This window comes from Poecilia latipinna, unplaced genomic scaffold, assembly GCF_001443285.1.
Source record: "Poecilia latipinna isolate Pla-1442-1.1 unplaced genomic scaffold, P_latipinna-1.0 Scaffold11, whole genome shotgun sequence".
Taxonomy (NCBI): Eukaryota; Metazoa; Chordata; class Actinopteri; order Cyprinodontiformes; family Poeciliidae; genus Poecilia; species Poecilia latipinna.
The window spans coordinates 255,305-272,815 of NW_015112627.1; the positions used below are offsets into that span (position 1 = coordinate 255,305).

General features: G+C 39.6%; 1 protein-coding gene across 1 annotated transcript; it reads right to left on the minus strand.

Annotated features, from left to right (window-relative positions):
* Positions 1-408: 408 nt before the first annotated feature.
* Positions 409-17,042, minus strand: stx17 (syntaxin 17). Its single transcript, XM_015029968.1, has 7 exons — positions 16,855-17,042; positions 13,899-14,105; positions 13,743-13,808; positions 9,652-9,975; positions 7,996-8,046; positions 5,603-5,689; positions 409-3,395 (listed from the first exon to the last, which is right to left on the minus strand). Exons 2-7 carry the CDS (start codon positions 14,019-14,021, stop codon positions 3,150-3,152), a joined length of 897 nt encoding a protein of 298 aa, XP_014885454.1. The 5' UTR covers positions 14,022-14,105; positions 16,855-17,042; the 3' UTR covers positions 409-3,149.
* Positions 17,043-17,511: the final 469 nt, after the last annotated feature.

A 17,511-nucleotide genomic window follows, 5' to 3' on the forward strand; every position in this document is an offset into this window, starting at 1 on the left:
AACCGTGTCCTCACTCCAGTTGTGCGGTTCTTATCTGTGGGTTATTCCAGTTCAGCCCGTCTCGATGAAAGATGCTCCTGTAATCTCATTAACCTCATGGCTGCATCTCCACCATGACCAACTCCAGTCTAATTCATTTGTAGAGCACATGTTAAAACATTATGCCTGTTTAAAATAGCTTTATTTCAATGTCTCCTCATCACACAGACTGGGGCGGGGGGGAGGGGAAGAGACGCCTCGTAGGAGTAGCAACATTTCTAATCGAGACGAGCGACTGAGCTGTTCCATCCTTCTGGGATACAACCCTTCTCTCTCTGGTACTGTTTGTGTTCTGGCTCTGGATTATGACGTCTCCTCAAATACTCCTCGGATATTTTTATGTTCTACTTTTTACTATACTGTGCCACAGTGGGGGCGGGATGGGGGGGGGGGGGGATCTGTTTCTGTCATCAGTAACGCCACAATTCCTAAAAAGCATGACTGAGAGATTTTTAACATTATTTTCTAAACACCTAAAACACATAATCCCCATTTCAAAGTGCTGGTAGTGGCAGCATTATGCTGTGGGGAGACCTCTCTGTCCCAGAGTGCCTCTGGTTAAAGCTCTTCCTTCAAACCGAGTAAAAAAATATGTCAATAATCAGAGATCAGTCTGATTCGAACCTAAAACGAAAGAGCCTAGTTTGTTGCTGAGGTACTAAACTGTAAAGAATGACGTGAATTATTTTCTAATGACTCGGGAAAACAATTACAAAAATGTTCCTAGACGATCTTCATCATCATTAATTTATGTAACTCCTGCTTTTGTTGTCTGTGTCTTCATGCTGGGGGCGAAAACACTACGACTCTCCCAAGTGTTTTAAGGGGAAAAACCTGAGCGGTAAAAATGAAGCCTGCTACTTTCTACCAGTTTTTCTTTCTTTTTAAATCCAGTTTTAGTCTCTTTTTTTACCTCTAAGGTTTTCGTACTGTTCTTGATTTCTGGGAATCAAGACGTTGGACTTGGACGTGTTTGGGGACTCATTTGTGTTGTGTGTCCTGTCCTCCCATTTTGGACCTGCATAGTGACATATCAGCCCACGTACAAAGCAGCAGATGGGGGGAGGAGAGGGGGAGTCTGATGCCATTTTTTAATTGCTCATCTCAGAGGTGAAGAACAAAAAAAAATGATTAAATAAAAAACATTTTACAGATTTGTGTTTGTCGGAACTCCATTATTCCTGCTAGTTAGTAAAACTATGCAGCAGCTGTCAAGATAAAACTCAAAGTGCTTCAACAAACAAAATGCATACAGTGGAAACAAAATTTAAGTCGAAGCCGATTTAAAAATATGTTTTTAATTAAATTAATGACCTTATTGCAGCAGGAGGTACACACTTACCTGACTACCGATCATGAAATTATGAGAATTATCCTTGGATATTTATATTTTATTTTTCTTACGACACAATTTAAAAAATATTTTAAAATACGTTAAACCTAAAGCACATAAAGCCCAACTAAAAACCCAGTAGTGGCAGCATCATGCTGGGCGGTCACTCATTGTTTTTTGCTAGATCAGCTAAACTGCATCCAACAAAAATACGGCAACTTCAGCCATTATTCCTGTCAACGAACGACATCTTTGCTAAAAAGAAATATTTTATTTGACAACAGTAGTATCTCTGTATACAACAAATTCACACACTCCGGTCTGAAGTGGTCTGGACTTTGGCACCGTTAGTGATACTTTGCTGCATAAATATGAGAATTATTACTTAAATTTATCATTAGCTGTACATGAAAACACAGAAGAATGGACAACGTAGAAACCCTGCAGATGAAAAAAAGGAAGAGACGAGGCTTTCATTTGCCTTTAACAGTGATGCATTGGCACAAAATGTTTAGACCTCAGATGATTCTCTCACAAAAGGCCACGTTTTCAGATTTTGATTAAGAAAAATGAACTGGAACAAGTATAAGCTGTAGTGCTTGCATTAAATATTGCCACAGAAACCATTTCACACCTGACGATTTTTACAGTCTCGCCATCTGAGCTGCTCTTGGAACGATTAGAAAAGTTTTAATTGTATTGTTAATTTCCCCCCAATTCATAAAGGGTCAAAATTATACATACCTCCACCAACATTTTGTCCAAAGCACTTTGACCACAGAGAACTATGAACAAGGTTTTGGTGTCATTTGAGCAGAAAATTGGATCATTCTTCTTGGCTGAACCTGTAGAGGCCGCTCAAATAATTTAGTTTCTTGTCAGTGATGTGATTTTAAAGCGTAGTTCAGATATTACAAACAATATAAAGGTCAAACAACAACTCTTTGGGGAAGAGTGTTCTAGTGCGTTGAAGTTTTATCCATTTCATCAGTGCTTGGTATAATTTTCAAGCAAACAAGAAGCTTGAAGCTGTGACATATCCTGCAGTTCAGGGGTGTCCAAACTTACTAAAATCAAGCAAATAAAGTAGTTCATTTCTTGTTTGTTTTGTTTGGCAGAAAATTTATCGTAGATCAAAAACATAGAAATGATTTTGTGCCTTTGCTGTCTTAAAAGAAAGGCATCTAGTTTTTAAATACTTTTGGCTCAAATAAACATTTATTCTCGATTATAAGAACAGGATTTGGATCACTTTCTGTCAAAACGCTCGCTATACTTAGCCAAGTTTAATAAATTAGATAAAAGCAGCTGATTTGGCTGCAGCGAAGTCAACTTTTCAGTAAAAGGTTGTCTACTACTACTACACTTTAATACTTTGTGTTGTATGTAACATCTCCCATTGTAAGAAAATCATGTTGTCTAAATGGACACTCCTGCTGTGGTTGATAAAAGATTTTAAAATCTTAGTGGAGGTGTATGTATATATTGAGCCTGTATGTGTGCATGTATGGGGAAACGTTTGAATTTGTGCTCCTTTTCATGCTCTCAGGAAGTCATCGCATTTGATTTGCTTTGTACTTCAACCCAACCTGGACAAACGTAAACCATGAAGACGATTAAAGTGTCGGAGTCGTCCTGATGCAGAACCTCCTGAGCAGGACTGCAGGTCGTAATTAAGGCAGTTTTTAAACACCCGTTCAACAAAGTGCACACATTGTCTAGCGCTCCGTCTCCTCAGACCCACAGGACCAGGTCAGTCAGTCCACACAGAAGAGCTTCACTTGTCCTTATTTTTCTCCGGTTCTTCTGCCGCCGGCGCCGTCAGTCGACTCATCTGCTGGTCCACTTGAGCTCGGCGGTGTTTTCGGACCAGGCTGCCGCCCGCGAAGCCCAGGGCGCCCCCTCCCACGGCAGCAGCCACCCCGGCAGCTTTGAACCCGGCCAGCAGGCCGAGAGGGCCTCCCAGCGCGCCGCCCAGCAGCGCCCCGGCGACCGGCAGCACCGCCAGCTTGTAGCCCGCCGCCTGGAGAGACATGAAGAAGAGATACGCTCCGGTTTAATTTACCTCGCGCACCTTTGGAGGCGCCGGGACTTTGTGGCTTAAAGGCAGCCTGCGACAGGGCGAGCATGCGTCTGCCCTTTCATGATCACCTCATCAATCCGCGTGCAAGGTTGAAGCCGAAGTCAAAAAAAATAAATAAAATACAAACAAGCCTGCATGTGTAAATGTAAACGGACGCATCAAAGCCTTTTTATTATCTTCATTTAGGAGAAATCAGAGAGATGTGGGGCCGCGTGTTATTACAGCGGTTATCATCAGAGTGGAAGGTGCTTTTTGCTGATGGCAATTAATGATTGATTCTCTGACCATCCTCCCACACACACACACACACACACACACACACGGACACTCACTTGATTAACACTCACCATTAAATTAATCTAGTTCAAAAGCCAGCATTGCTTGTCCACATCCCTGTGGCAGTCGAGGGAATTTTAATTTCATCTGAGCTAAGTTAAAAGGACTCTGGCTATAGAAGTTGTGGAGGAAGGAGGAAATGAGCGGGTTGTGTATATATATATATATATATGTGTGTGTGTGTGTGTGTGTGTGTTTAATACGTGTTTGACCCGATTACAGATTACAAGCTTTCACACACGTTAAAACATCTGACACCCTTCTCATCTGTTTCATCTGCTCACCCACCAACCCGTCTCACAGCAGGTGGGAGTTTGTTTGTCCTCTCATTCTGCTAAATTTCTTTTTAAACAACCAAATTAAACGTAGTGTTTTATTTTATTACATTCAGCCATAAGTTACATTTAAAATGTTCCCAGTTGTTATTAAAAACCCACTACAGACACATTTTTGGTTTATTTTCTCAGAAGTTGAGTGTACTATTGACGGGCGTATAAAAAGAACCAAACCGCTACTGAAACAACACTGTTAAATTGACCTGCTGGATGTTTGAGACTCGAGAGTTTCTTTTTTTGTTTTTGTTTTTTTTCTAAACGTGGCTCGAATCTCTTCTACTCATCACCCATACAAAGCCAAAACAAAAAATGCCAAAACCTAAATTTAATGAAATGAAACAACCCTCAGTTATTGGCACCCCGGTTAAAGAAAGAGTAAAAAAAAAAAAAAGAAAAAAATGAAACTTTTATTACAGCAGCATGATCTTACACTGGAAAAGTTTAACAAAAACTGGGAAATAATGTTTGTTTTGTTTTGTTTTCTCCCAGAAGCACTTGTGCTCACATTTGTAGAAACCCTAAAATCCCCATAAAATAAATACAACTAAACAGTTTTTTTTATTATTATGTTTAGGAATTTGTAGTCATCAGTAGTCTTTATTTATTGCTAGTCTGACAGGGAAAAGGCAAAGAGAGACGAGCATGTTTTAAAGGGCCGGGTCGGGAGTCGAACTGGCGCCTTAACTTTGAGTTAACGCTCCTGTAGATGAGAGGCGACACAGATTCCTGTTCTCCTCGACTCTCTTCAAAATGGGAAAGCTAAGAGAACATTTTTCTATACGAGATCATGTTACAGTAATAGAAGATTCATTTAATCTCAAGTTTTCTGCACATCTTTAACAGGGAAGCTATGCTATGCCACATTTATTTTGTTAATTTCAGAAAGGAATAACTTCTCATATTTGTAACTTTTATATATGTAACAAAAAAGTCCCTCAGACGACGAGCGACTCAAACCTTTAAAAAAAAAGTTTTACTTGAGAGGAAAGTTTCATGTAGCAATGTTCTTCTGTTTTTATGTCTTTGATTTAAAATAAATACTTCAACAAGGACAAAATTTAAAAAAAAATTGATACATTCTGGATAATAAAGAGAAAAATCTCAATATTTGACGTGTGTAATACATATAAGGGTCGGTGACTTGTCCCCTGATTTATGTTGTGGGTTAATGTAGCTGAACAGGGAAATGACAACATATTTATTTAAATCTAACACACACACGCACACACACCAACATGTGGGTCCTGCCTTGCTCGCCTTATCCAACGTCTTCATCACTCCCCCCTCTCCCGTCTTCTCCCTCTCCTCTCTCTCTATTTCCTTAATTGCAGCTTTCCTCCATATTGGAAGGGATCGATGGGGACAAACGCAGCGAAATGGCTGGGAGGCAAAGTGCCATCGATCTCCCAAACACCACACACACACTCACACAGGGGGATCATCGGGACATAAACACACAGATACATAAACACCCACCTTCCCCAGGCTCCTGGTCCCCTCCTCCACGTTGGCCGCGGCTGTGTTGACGTTGTCCTCTATGCTGTCAATCTTCTCCTGCTGGGACTGGAGCATGGAGAAGCACGTTAGCACACACTCATATTCCAAGGGGCACTGACACACTGACACACACACACACACACACACACACACACACACACACACACACACACACACACACGCAGGTGCAGCGACCACCTGTTGTGTTCAAAGATTTATTTTCTGACTGACCAAACTCTGCTCTCCTGCACGGTGGAGGCACGTGTGCGCGGCGTCGGTATATTCGTCTGGGATTCGGTCACACTGTGTGTGCCATTGTGTGGATCTCATGAAATATTCAGAGTGGCAGCTGCCTCTCGCTCCATGTGAGGACTGGACGGACGCAGGGGCCAAACAACAAGCAGAACACAGAGCTCTACCCTTCGCTTCCTCTTCCTCCTCAGAAACAACCCGCGCCTCCTTCGCCTGCTCCTCTTACACGACAAAAAGGAACTTCCTGTTGTTTTCTGATGATGTTTTGCTCATTCCTGCAGAGGTCTGCAATATTCACCAGCCTCCAAGTTACTTTGTCGTCGCACTCTTTTTGTCTTCAAATCTGAAACTTTAGAGCCTGGCAGAAGGACTCTGGCATAAACTTGTTTTATTACAACTAGTTTGGTTTCTTCTAAAAGAAATGACGAGTTAATAAAAAAGAAAAGGTTCCATAGAGCACTCTTATGATATTTTTGATAATATAAAATAAGACTAAATGTGCACACACAACTTAGATTGCACATAACAGAACAAATAAGTGGTTCAAAAATAGATTTATATTTTTGCAAAATAGTTGGATATAAAAAAAATTCGCTTGAGACACGAGTCAAAAATGTTTGTGAATATAAAATTAAAGAAATGCAAATTTTAAGTTCCATGAAAAGAATTGTTGAATTTAACTATTTCCGAAAATAATGTAATATTTATCAAAAGATAAACATTTTGACAAAAAGAATATACTTTTCTCCTTCAGTCTGTAGATTTAAGAAAACTGTAAACCTTATGAAAGTGGTGTAGGAAAATTTTAAACTAAATAACAGAGAAACACTGGGATAATTGTTTGTTTAAATAGTCAACATTTAAAACTGACAATTTGTAAAAAAAAAAAAAAAAAAAAAAAATTAGATAAAAAATGTTTTGCGAAACAGCCAGGTATTTCAGAAATTAAGATAATACAATTTAGGCTGTATAAAAGAGGGGACAAAAAGAAGAGTTGGGGGAAATTTTTCAAATTAATCTAAAACACATTTTAATATTTTTCAGAATTGAAATTTTTCCAACAGATTTTTTTTTTTTTGGTTTAATAACTACAGAAAAAAAAATCAAAAGTCTAAGTTTGTAAGAAATTAGAGACGTTTGGAACTAAATAACGCTGGAAGTCTTACACACTTTTTTAATAGTTTTATGTTTTTCACAAATTAAAATTCGACTTTTATACATAAATCCAAGATGAATCCAAAGATATTTAAGGTTAATATCAGATTAGAAAAAAAATACAAAAGATTCCTCTTTTAATAACAAAACCAGGGAACTATTCAACATCAGAAATGATGTTAAAAAAAAAAAACACTCGTAAAATGACACAATGGTAAGAAAATTAGACGAACTATATATGGGCTGATTTTATTTGTCTCTTTAAACGCATTTGTTAGCTAAATAGATAATTCAACGCTCAGAGATCGGTGGAAAGTTCTAAAGAGAAGGCAGACGGGTAAAGAAACTCAGCCGCTAACGTGACAAAAACAAAGGAACAACCACACACTCACTCACTCAGTGTTTCCACTGAGGCTCAGCCTGCTGGAATATTACTCCCCAAACTGCATCTCTCACCCTAGAGACGCCACAACATGTCTATGCTCTTTTGGCCCCTTCCTTCCCCGTGTATTTTTTTTTTTCTTACACCGCTTCATCTTCACTCTCTCTCTCTTTCTTTCTCTCTCCTTTGTTAATCTCTCCTTCTCTCAGCCTCCCTGCTCCTCTCACTCTTTCCCTGAGGAAAGAGATAATCTGAACCGTCTGTTCTCCACCTGCTCTGTTGCATCCCTCGTTTCCCTCCTCTCCCCATATGACAACCTGCCGTCCTCCCACCAAATTCCCTCTCCTCCCTCCCTCCCTCTCGTCAACTCCTTCCTTGGCCTCTCCCCAGCGTAGGGCCTCCGGGGCCCCGGCCGTTCCCTCCTGAGCTGATCTCTGAGGACGCCGCTCAAACGCGCAGAGCGCTTCCTGGAAACGGTGCAGCTGAGCGGCCTCCGTCGCTCTTGAGTTTGCTGCATGCAGACGGAGCAACGCAGTCGATGCGGAAACGTGAACGTAGGAACCCGCCGGGTGTTTTTACTCACATGGACAAGCAGGGAGAACTCCGTCACCAAGCCGCTCAGCTCCTTTAGGTCCTGAGGGGGGGACAAGGGTTCAGGTTTTCTTTTATTTCACTTAATTACTTATCAGACAAATCTACTGCAATATCTAATGAAAATAAACTAAACATCTCACTGCAATATCCTCCATTTTTTAAGAATCAGTTTCCCTTTTTCCTCATTTCTCCTTTTTTACAGTTATACCTCATTACATCGTGCTGTTAAAAAGAAATCACCCATATTTGCTTTTAAGTTTTTCAGACCATCACACTAATTTTAATATGAGATAAAAATACAACATGCAATCTCAGAATGATGCACTGCAGAAACACAAAATCTAAAAAATGTATTTTGGGTTTCTACTGCAAATGTTATGTTTGTACTCTTGAAATAAGACAAAACCAACTTGAAGGTAAACTTTTTAGCAAGATGTAGGAAAAGTAAAAGTATTAGTTCCAGATTATTTCACTTATTCCAACACATTTTCCCATGTTAGAAGTGAAAATAATCTGCCAGTGGAACTTGAACTTTTCTTAAAATCAACATTAGAAATTACTGATTTAAAACAAGCTCCTACACATTGCTTAAAAATTACTTGTAAGTTAGTTAAAAAGTGATTAACCTTTTGTCAAATAATGACTTAACTATGGTTAAACACATTTACGGAAATGTAGGTTCATTTTCGCCCGGGCCTGAACACTAGCAGACCTGTTGAATGAAGAAATCACTCGAACAGAATCTGTCTGAGGACATGAAGCAGGCCGTACCACACACCACGTTCCACGTTATAGAAACTTTGGTACAGACTGGAAACAAAGTCTGGAAATGGTAACAGAGCCATATTTACTAAAAATCATCCTTATGATCACCAGCAACTTTGGGAAAATATTCGGTGAGCTAACAGAGCATTTCAGATAAAGAACATTATGACCAGTCAAACATGGTGGTGGCAGTGTGATGATCTGGGCCTCTTTGCCAGTTTGATCCTTGAATTTTTGCTCTCCAGAAGAAAACCCTGTGAGCAAATCCAGCCATTATTTCTCGTCCTTGACCTCTACAGCAGGATGATGTGAAGGAAGTTCACCTCTGAGCGGCTCAAAGTGATACTCAAAGTGATCTAAAACAGACTCGAAACCTCAACAATGTGTCTGAATTAAAACAATTCAGCAAAAAAAAAAAAAAAAAGGGGGCCAAAATTCTTCCACTATGATGTAAAACACTCATTTTCAGTTATTGCGAACGCTTGACTGCAGATGTTACCACAAAGTGTGGCACAACCTGTTCTTAGGCTATGGAGGTAATTGTTCTGGGTTCTTTTGTGACCTCCTGGGTTGATGAGCAACAGTTTAGCGTTGTTAGCCTGGACACCCCGGGAAAGGCTCATCTTGATACCATGTTTTCTCCATAAATGCATAATGGCCCTCAATTCCTTAGGAATGGGTTCATATCCCTTTTCCGACTGACAGATCTAAAGTCATTTGTTCCTCAAAGATGAACTACAAAAAAAAAACAAAAAAAACAAAAGACGCCTGCGAGGAGGTAAATACTTTCCCACATAAAAGTTTATAAACACTTGTTTGTCCTGTGCTGAATATAAGATATGTTTTGTTGTCATGAAACTGATCTCTTTAACGAACGCACCTCTTCCAGATTATCCCACGACTCGGACGCATTCTGATCGGCCGGGATTTCTGGAAGCCGAAGCTGAATCTGCAGGTCCGACAGCGGCTCCTCGTCCTCCTCCTCCAGATCGTGGCAGCTGCTGGACTGACTGGCGGAGGGCCGAGCGTCCGGCGGCGCCGCGGGGACCGGCGGGGGCGGGTTGGAGTGCAGAAGCAGGAAGTCCTGTGCTGCGGCTGACGCTCTCTCCCTCACCGGTTTTACGAGCTCCTCCAGAGCTTCGGCGTCTTCAGATCGGACCCGGCCGCACAGCTGCTCCATCTCTCTCATGTTGGCCCTCAGTTGCTGCACAACCGCACATGACTCACAGGTTACTCAGAGTGAAATCTCGCTGTGGTGCTTTGGAAACTAAAATAAAGTCAAAATGAATTAAGTGCTTGAAACGTACAAAAAATAAGAAGCAAGACAAGCACAACTTTTGGCTGTTAAGAGACAGAAGCAGGAAAAGGAACCTAAATTGTGTTTTTAATTCAAAAAATATTTTTACTACTGATTCCAGTTTTCCAACAGAGCCTACTTGTTCAAAACGTTGCAAAACAAGTGACTCCACTTGTTTTTAAATATGAAACACCGAGGTGCTGAATTCGTTCAAACTTAATTTTACCAGTACCTTTCAAAATAAGACTCATTTTAGGGCAACTGAAGGAGAACTCAAACTAAACCTGAACTTTCAAAACAAAACCATAAGACAGAATTAATTTGTCCGGCCCGCCGACTGCAGTTCAAGAATGATACAAATTTGTCCCGTCCATAACAGGCGGGTTTGATGTAGATGGAGACTTTATTATCTGAAATCAGGGTAAAATTATTACCAACATGATTTCCTTAAACTCTTAAGTACAACACAAAGTATTCATCTCTTTATGACGAAGCTTTTACAATAAGCAGAACCACGTCTATCCAGAGGCTTTTGCCGAAAAGCAAACGAGTTTTTATCTATTTTAATAAACTTGGCTAACTATGTGGCACTGTTGCCTAGCAACAAGAAGGTCCTGGGTTCGAGTCCCGGTCTGGGGTCTGTCTGCATGGAGCTTATGTTCTCCCTGTGCATGCGTGGGTTTTCTCAGGGTACTCCAGCTTCCTCCCACAGTTCAAAACACGACAACCAGGCTAACTTTCTTCTAACAGAACTAAACCTTGTCCTTTCAAAATAAGCCTAAAAGTAGCTTTGGTATGTATTTTCCAGACACGTAGTGTTATTTTATAGCATAATCAAGTAACTATGTTACTTTCAGTTGTTATGTAAATGTTGTATATATCAAACATGGCTTGACTTCACAATTTAACACTTTGAAATTGGGCCTCTGTCTCTTTAAGAGAGAAGCTCCTACTCTCCGTATTCACTAAGTTATCATAACAACGCTTCTACATGATGCCGTTTACAGCCATTCTTAGATGCTTTGCAGTGAGAAGTAGCTGGTATGAGTAGCTCAGCAGAGGCGCAGTTCCACCAGGTGTTTCCTAATTGCTGCTGCCGCTAGTCTGGAGGAGCTGAGTGGCAGAAGCTCGGCTGGAGACTCCGAGGAGGAGCTTTGATTGAGAGAGTTTTTAGGCACGCTGATGATTTGTCAGAGATGCATGGAAGAATCAAAGCAACACTCCAGGCATGTTTTTGGTGAGGGAATAACATTATAACAAGATGTAAAGTTATAAAAAAAAAACATTGATTTTACGTGATACCGCCCGTTTCATCAAAACAAGATGTCACATTTTTCATCCGAAATTAAAAAATGGATGAAAAATTTAAACTGCTGTCCTTTCAAATCAAAGCTCATTGAAAATCTTCAAAATAAAAGCCTTTTCATAATTCATTCATTACAAAGATGAACTCCAGATTCCTTGTGAGCTTTTGCTCACCGTTTACAATGTTTGTTCAATGTTCGGTCCGTGTGTGTGTGTGTGCGTTTATACGTGTCTGTGTGGGGGCATTTGCTTGTGAGTGAGGAGCTTAGTAAGGTTTAGATATGAGGCAGGGGAACATGGGAAATGCCCCGAGGGTGACAGGAGGATTACATCGCAGGCATCAGCCCTCCAGGCCGAGGAACGACCCGGCCTCATCGGGTCAACGTCCTGCCGATAACGCATTCCTTTAATTACAGAGCATGAATAAACATACGCCCACACCCATGTCTCCATGTGCACGAAGCCGAAAAGACAAACTGATTAACATGGAGGCAGACGGGTCGGACACCTGTCAGCCTGCAAGTGAACTGGGTTGGTAATGTGAGCACAGATCCTGACCTAACACGTGAAAGACAAGACATTTCATGGATTCTGATTTAAAGACTGCCGATCAGTCCACCTACCTACCAACATCCCCCCCCCCCCCCCCAAAAAAACATAAAAAAAACACCCCCCAAAACACACACTAACTTCTAAAGCAGCAGCACCTAAAGATGACTCTGACTTAATGACACGAAGACACAGGAAAGCACTCCGTGAGCACTCCCAGAGGGGTGAGAGGAGCAATGGTGAGAGGATAGGTGTGTGTCTGTTTGGAGTTATTTCTCCTACAGAGACACAGAGGCTTCCAGGCAACAGCATCCCCCCCTCGGGGGTCTTCACACCAGCCAGGTGAACAGGAACACCAATAACTACTTACCACATGCAGGAATTAAGGTTCCGGTGGAAATTCACCTTATTTCTTATCTAAATTTTTAGTCTTTTTTACATGTGTGGAGAATAAATGCAAATATATTCTTGACATATTGTAAAATATATTTACACTAAACACCAACCCTTTCATACAACCATCATAAATCCAAAGACAGTTCATTCATACATTTTTGTTATTATACTTAAGGGGGCAGTATTATGAGTTTTCCAGGTACATAGTGCCATTTTATAGCACAATCAAGTAGCTATGTTATAGAAATATAAAAATGCTATAAATATCAAACATGGTTTAAAAGAAATTTGCCTTCCTAATCTGACGCCTCGAAATTGGGCCTCTGTTTCTTTAAGAACTCCTGCTCTTTCTGAAACTCCGCCTTCAGGAAGTCAAAACAACATGGCTCCTCTACTCACCTTTTAATAATGCAGCGTTGCATTGAGAAGTAGCTCATTTAATGAGCTCAGCAGATGTGCAGTTCCACCAGGTGTTTGCTAATTGCTGCTGGCTAGTCTGAAGGAGCTGAGTGGGAAAGTCATGCTGTTCTGTGAGGTGGAAGTTTAGCAGCTTGGAAACTGCTCTAAGGAGGCACTAGCTCTAACCAGGTGTTTTGCCACAGGAGATTAAAGGATTTCTCAAACATGCATGAAAGAATCAAGGCAACACTGCAGTTCTGTTTTTCAAGAAGGGATGACAGTATAACATGATGTAAAGCTTACAAAAGTTGATTTTAAATGATACTATCCCTTTAAAATGAGCTAAAAAGCCTAGAGAACCGTGGAAATTTGATTATGAATCAGAAAACAAACTTTTCTTTGACTTGATTTCAGAAGGGAAATTTATTCCTGTTTTATTGGAGAACTGCCTAGAGATCAAAGTTCGATTTTGAGTTTCAGTCTCTAGATATTAAAGCTAATAGAGCCAGACCCTCGAAGACCTGCAGCTGTAATTGCAGTGACGTTTCTACAAAGTACACCTTTGTCATTTATTGTGTCTATCTTATAAGGTGCTGTAGTGTGTGGTTGCACTATGACAGAGTTAAAGGCACTGTGATTGACTGTTTACTTTGAACTCTATTTTGCAGCGATAGTTTACAGACATCAAACTGGCTCTACAGCAGAAAACTAGCAATTATTTCCTTCATTTCGATGCTGTCTGTACTTAAATGGATAAACCCACCAATAATTGCCCTAAATCTGCTCTTTGACCTTTAAATCGGAAAACGTGATTGCGACAAATGTAGAAAATGTCGAGATCTAAGTTTAGGAGGTCAGAAGCTTCAAGTGATTTATTTAACAAATGCACTCTGATGCAGAGACTCATGGGGTTAAGGGACTCTTAATTGGCAGTCGGTTAAATTATATTCTAAATAAAACCTGTTATTCATTAAACACACATGCCTTAGATGCCTTCACTGTCCGTTTAAAAAGTTCTACCACACCTGAACAGTTCTGCTGGCATTTATTTGCTCCTGATGGAGGCGCTCCCACTGCTGGCTCTGTTGATACTGCGAACACAAAAAGATAAAACATGCACTTATTCCCAGCGAGGCAGCATCCTGGTGTGATCATGTGTCCAGGCAGACGCGAGTCCTCACCTTCAGTATGTTACTGTGGTGTTTCTGCAGCCTCTCCAGGTCCGTGGGCAGAGCTACTTTAATGAACTTGTTGATGGGTCCCTCCAGGCGCCTCAGTGTCAGCTTGTTGCCTTCCTCTGCCATGTGTCCCGCTGAGTGTCCACAGCCGACACCTCTGTGCAACTTCCACGCCGCACCTGCTCGGCCGAATCTCACTGTGCCCACACGCTGCAAACACCAGCGGAGATCGTTTTTTATTAAACACACACACACACACACACAGTTCAAGTGAATTAACTTCACGACATTAGTTCATGACACTGAATCCTTCACAACTAATTTAAAGTATAAAACAGAAACATTCATCTGTGGCAGATGACTGTGTGTGTATAGAAAACAGAGTTTGCGTCTGGAAGAAAGAAAAGAAGGAAGGACAGAAGATATTATTATTATTTTTTCCTTCATGTGAGATTGAAGAAAGAAATTAAACCTTTAAAATGCAGTGAATTTCATAGGTTGTTATTTTTAATCAGTTACAAAAATACATTGAAACTTTGTCCTTCTCAGTTCAGAGGCTAAGAAATCTTTAAGCTAAGATCTAGCTTAAAGTCAGGCTTTATAGCCCATTAGATCAACCCCAACCACCTCTAGGCATCAATAGACGTCTTTATGTGCTGCAAGGATTCAGTAAGCTCTGCACTGGTGGCAGCATGTGTCTTGAAATGCCCTCCTCAGTGAGAAACAGTCATTGAATACCCTGAAGATTTCTTAATGGCTTCACAGACTCAAGTAGTTTCCTCACATGCAAAGTCATTGCAGTTCATTAAAGTTTGCTCTGTTTTCTGTAGGTAACCAAGAACACAACCAGTAAACAATTTTAAGGACATTCAATCCTCTTGTGTGACAGTTTGCCTCTATATTTGATTAATAGAGCGATTTCTGCTGGACTTGTCAAAGCTTAAGTTAATCGATCACTTTAAATGCTTCCATAAAAAAAAAAAAATAAATAAATAACACAAAACTCTTGGACATGAAGGTGTCATGGTGTCACTCTCAACTGTTGCACTGCTATTTTGTCTTCAAGAAGCCTGTCAGAGATTTCTTAGCTTAATGTTTGCTTTAAACCAATGTTAATCAGATTTATTGGTGGTCATCTAACAGTATTTTCTTATACGGATGTCTTATTCTTCAGCATGTCAGAAAGAGGACTCTCTTCTCAAATGTGGTTGTTACAAATATGAACTGGTTTCAGGCGAGGATGCTTCTGTCATTTTATGCTAAAGTTTTATTTATGTTCTTACGGCATCGGCAGAAAAAAGGTTATTATCATGGATTGTAAACCTTTAAAAAAACATAACTGTATTCTGGCATTTACACAAAAATTAAAACCAAACATACGTAGCATAATCTATTTCCTAGCAATTTACAGCTTTCTAATGAGCAGAATATTAAAGTGTTTTGCTGTTTTGGGCTTTGTAGAGCAACACCAGTATAACAGACTGATACTAGCTGGTTGTTCAGTCATGGCGTCTTCTGTTTTTCTTCCACTCAACTTTCAATCATTCTGCTTGGATACAGCAGACTAGGCCTTAGCTTCTCTGGCTGTTAGTTACTGTCTATTGGACCGCTGCCCAGTCAGCAGACTTCCCCATGACTGCGCAGGCTGTGACACAGCATTCCTGCATCACACATTTTTATTGGTCCTATGTAATATTCTAATGTTCCAGGGACTGAACTTTGTGTTTTAGTAGCCATAGTCACTAAACGGCAATAAACCCTTGAAATAAATCACAGTGTTTTCTAATAATTCTGAACACGATTTGAGTTTCACTAAAAATTATATTTTTAATCATACTCTAATTTATTCAGCATCATGAATTTCAAACACACTTTAATGACACTGATGATTAGGCCAAGTGCAAGAGTTGTGATGTATGTCAACATTTTATATGCTTGGTACATTAATATATCAGAGATTGCTACTATGACTAGTATCTCTACAAATAAAACAATATTGTATAAATACTCTAGTACTAGTTCTATATGTGGTTGTAGTCATAATATGTTGTTTAGCCCACTAACAATAAAACCCAGTGATATCAAACATAGTTTTTAAAACACTTTAAATAACCACAATGGTAAAAATATAAAAGCGTTGGCATATTTGCAACATTTAAAGTGTGCTTTTCGCTCTTTCCTACTTCACAGAAACACCAATTACTTAGAAAGTTTAAGTTAAGGGCTACGAAAGAAGAAAAGCTATTAAGTGAGAATTGCAACCTTAAATCTTATCATTGGTCTGAAAGTTGATTGGAATAAGAAAATAATAATAATTCATAAATCTATTCCAAGGTCTTTTCTGGCAGATGTGGCAAACATAAAGAAAAACTATTGGATTCTTTTGTTCATACCTTTGTTTTGTCTCCAATTATTTACAGCCAATGTATGTTCAGGTTTATTTTAAAGCAGCAGAGTTGTTAAACGTGTAAAAAAGGAGCATAATTGAAAAGACAATATTCCTTTCGAAAGAAGGTTGTAGGAATAATTACTTGGCCTCAGGTATTTCTCAGATTAAGCTGAATTTAGCAGCAGTGAGAAAAGAAACCCATTCTGATATATTATTTTTTAGAGACCTAATTATGCAAACAGCTACGAAAATCCGTACCAAATCATTTTAAGAGGCGAAACATTACCTGTTATTATTTTTTTCAGTTTTTATTTCCTAAAGCTAAATCAGGTCACATTTCATTAGCCTGTCTGTCGCAAAAAGGTTTAAACAGAAAGTGAAATTAAATTATATTCGCTGACAGCTCAGAGTGTAAGCTTAAACTAAAGGGCCATATCAGTTTGAGGCAAGCTCCCTGAAATATTTAACTAGCTTCTTTACGAGAGACAAACAGGCGTTAATTAACCCAAATTGTCCTGGAGACAGACAGATTGTAAACATCAAAGTTAAAGGACAAAATGCGCCACTTACCTGTCGGAATAAAGATCATTAATGTGACTTATACAACCGAAGCTCGATGTGAGCCTTCATACTGACCAGAAAATTAACTTTCACATACAATTGGATTGATCAAAAAAACTATTTCGCCCCAAATCAGCAAGTTGTATGTAAACAATTCTCTTCCCGGTGCGGCACTAAAGAGTTACCGACCTCAAACGGCGCCCACAGCCAGTTAGTTCCTAATCTATTTTCTAGCATTTTTGCTCTTAAAGCTCAGATTTTAATTATTTATTTATTTACTTACATATATAATTGTGTGACCGTCATATTAAATCACATATAGAGAACTGCAAAAATAGTAATATTTTTGAATTTCTTCTCATTTTACCACGACAAACATAAAGCTCCATGTATTTTACCGTGACTTTCTGTGACATTACAACGCAAATATCTACATAAATGTACAACTGAAGGAAAATATGTTAATGTATTCAGCTCCTTTCACTTGTATATCTTGAAATAAAATCAAGAGTAGCCAAATGCCATCAGTAGTTCTCTTTGTGTTCACTGATGTTAGTATACAATGTAGCTGTTCTGTGAAGCAAGCAAGCAACATCATCAAGACCAAAGAATATAACAGACAAGGGGTAAAGTTATGGAGAAATTGCATCAATGATCTGTCAAAAA

Coding starts and splice junctions, on each gene's coding strand:
- stx17 (XM_015029968.1), bottom strand. CDS start 14,021: ATGGCAGAGGAAGGCAACAAGCTGACACTGAGGCGCCTGGAGGGACCC. Junction 9,976..13,742: donor ATGCCAGCAGAACTGTTCAG/GTGTGGTAGAAC, acceptor GCGGTTGTGCAG/CAACTGAGGGCCAACATGAG. Junction 3,396..5,602: donor GGACCAGGAGCCTGGGGAAG/GTGGGTGTTTAT, acceptor ATGTCTCTCCAG/GCGGCGGGCTACAAGCTGGC.